General features: G+C 40.8%; 1 protein-coding gene across 1 annotated transcript; it reads left to right on the top strand.

Annotated features, from left to right (window-relative positions):
• Positions 1-726: 726 nt before the first annotated feature.
• LOC148014007 (uncharacterized) lies at positions 727-1,581 on the top strand. Its single transcript, XM_087666506.1, has 2 exons — positions 727-1,015; positions 1,100-1,581. Exons 1-2 carry the CDS (start codon positions 727-729, stop codon positions 1,579-1,581), a joined length of 771 nt encoding a protein of 256 aa, XP_087522632.1.
• Positions 1,582-1,844: the final 263 nt, after the last annotated feature.

The raw sequence follows: 1,844 nt of genomic DNA, 5'->3' as shown, positions 1-1,844 counted from the left end.
GTATACCAGATGTTGTGCAGAATGAAGACCTCCAAAAAACTACTCTTACTGAATGGTTTGTGTGAACCACATTCATCCATAGGCTAGGACTATTCGCTATCAGGACTTTCTAGTGTATTGGGTGTGGAATGCACGACATAAGATATGGACTAGGAGGAAGCGTGGGAATACGTGTGGTTAGATGTATTTTGTGGCGCTACCTGTGATGAGCTCTACTATTTGTGGATACTTTTAACAGAGTGTCGGGGATGTACTTCTTTTGAAGATTTGCGTACTGTTGATAATGCGATCTATGATACTTTTAGGGATGCTTGCATTGTAAGGGGCATTTTGGAGAGTGATGAAGAATATGTTGTGTGCTTAGAAGAAGCTGCCTTTGTGCAAATCGGTGCTCAACTCCATACTTTGTTTGTTGCAATTTTGGTCTTTTGTGAGCTAGCTCGACCTAGCCATCTATGGGAAAGATTTTTGGTGCCAATGATAGAGGATATCATGTATAGATTGTAGCTACAACACATGCACGTCTCTCTTGGTGTTCTAGAGCATGAGGCATCTAACATGGCTTTGTTACATCTGCAAGACCTTTTGCACCATGTAGGGCAAAGACTCTCTAATTTTGATGGGTTGCTTGAACCTCATCAACCAAACTCACACATATATGCTAACTCTCTTTTGTAAGATGAATATGCATACAACACATCGGAACAACGTAGGGTTTCTGAATCCATGGAGGGAATGTTGAATGAGGGACAAAGAATTGCCTTTAGTGCAACTATGGATGCTATTGATATAGATATTGGGGATATATTCTTTTTGGATGGTCCTGGTGGGTCTGGGAAGACTTTCTTGTATAAATGTTTACTTGCGAAGGTGCGTAGTGGTGGTCGTATAGTGCTGGCAACAACATCATGTGGCATTGCTACCTTACTTTTACCAAGTGGTCATACAACTCACTCACGGTTTAAAATCCCAGTAGAATTAAATCATCGTTCCATCTGCAACATTCATGTTCAAAGTGACATTGCTCGGTTATTAAGATAGCTGAGGCTTATTTTGTGGAATGAGGCTCCTATGACCCATTGATATGTCTTTGAAGCAGTTGATAGAACTTTAAGAGATGTTATGAGTTTTGATAAGCCATTTGGTGGAAAAGTTGTTTTGTTTGGAGGGGATCTTAGGCAAGTCTTGCCGGTTGTGGTAAAGGGAACACATGAGGATATTGTTAATGTTGCATTGTGTTACTTTGAGTTGTGGCATTACATAAGGGTGCTAAGGCTATCTGGGAATATGCGAGTGCCAACAACTGGTGGTGTAGTGGACAATGGGTTCATATGTTGGATTCAAGGAATAGGGGATGGAGTAGGTATTACCAAAAGTTGTGATAAGCTGTGTGTTCCACCTAGCATGGTATTAAAAGGGCAGTCTATCGAAACCTTGATTGATAGTGTCTACAATGACGTGTCCAATGTGGGTGACTACACACCGTATTTTAGTGAGCGGGCTATACTTGCCTTGCGGAATACAGAGGTGGCTACTTTGAAAGATCATGCATTGCAACTGATGCCAAGGATTCGATTGTAGAGACTGATGACTCATTTTTATACTCTGTTGAGTATTTAAATACATTGGACCTTGGAGGTGGATTTCCTCCTCATTTATTGTTGCTGAAGATAAATGCACTTATTATTCTTCTTAGAAACCCAAACCCAGGAGGGGGTATGTGTAATGGTACGCGGTTGATATGTAGAGCTTTCAATAGAAAAGGGATAGATGCTGAGATAATAACAGGGGCAAATGTGGGCGAACGAGTTTTTATTCCTCGGATTACTTTTATTTCCAATGCT

The sequence above is a fragment of the Lygodium microphyllum genome, chromosome 25, assembly GCF_053477565.2.
Source record: "Lygodium microphyllum isolate KBCC chromosome 25, Lygodium_microphyllum_v1.1.10, whole genome shotgun sequence".
NCBI lineage: Eukaryota > Viridiplantae > Streptophyta > Polypodiopsida > Schizaeales > Lygodiaceae > Lygodium > Lygodium microphyllum.
This window is presented reverse-complemented; position numbering and strand designations above follow the sequence as displayed.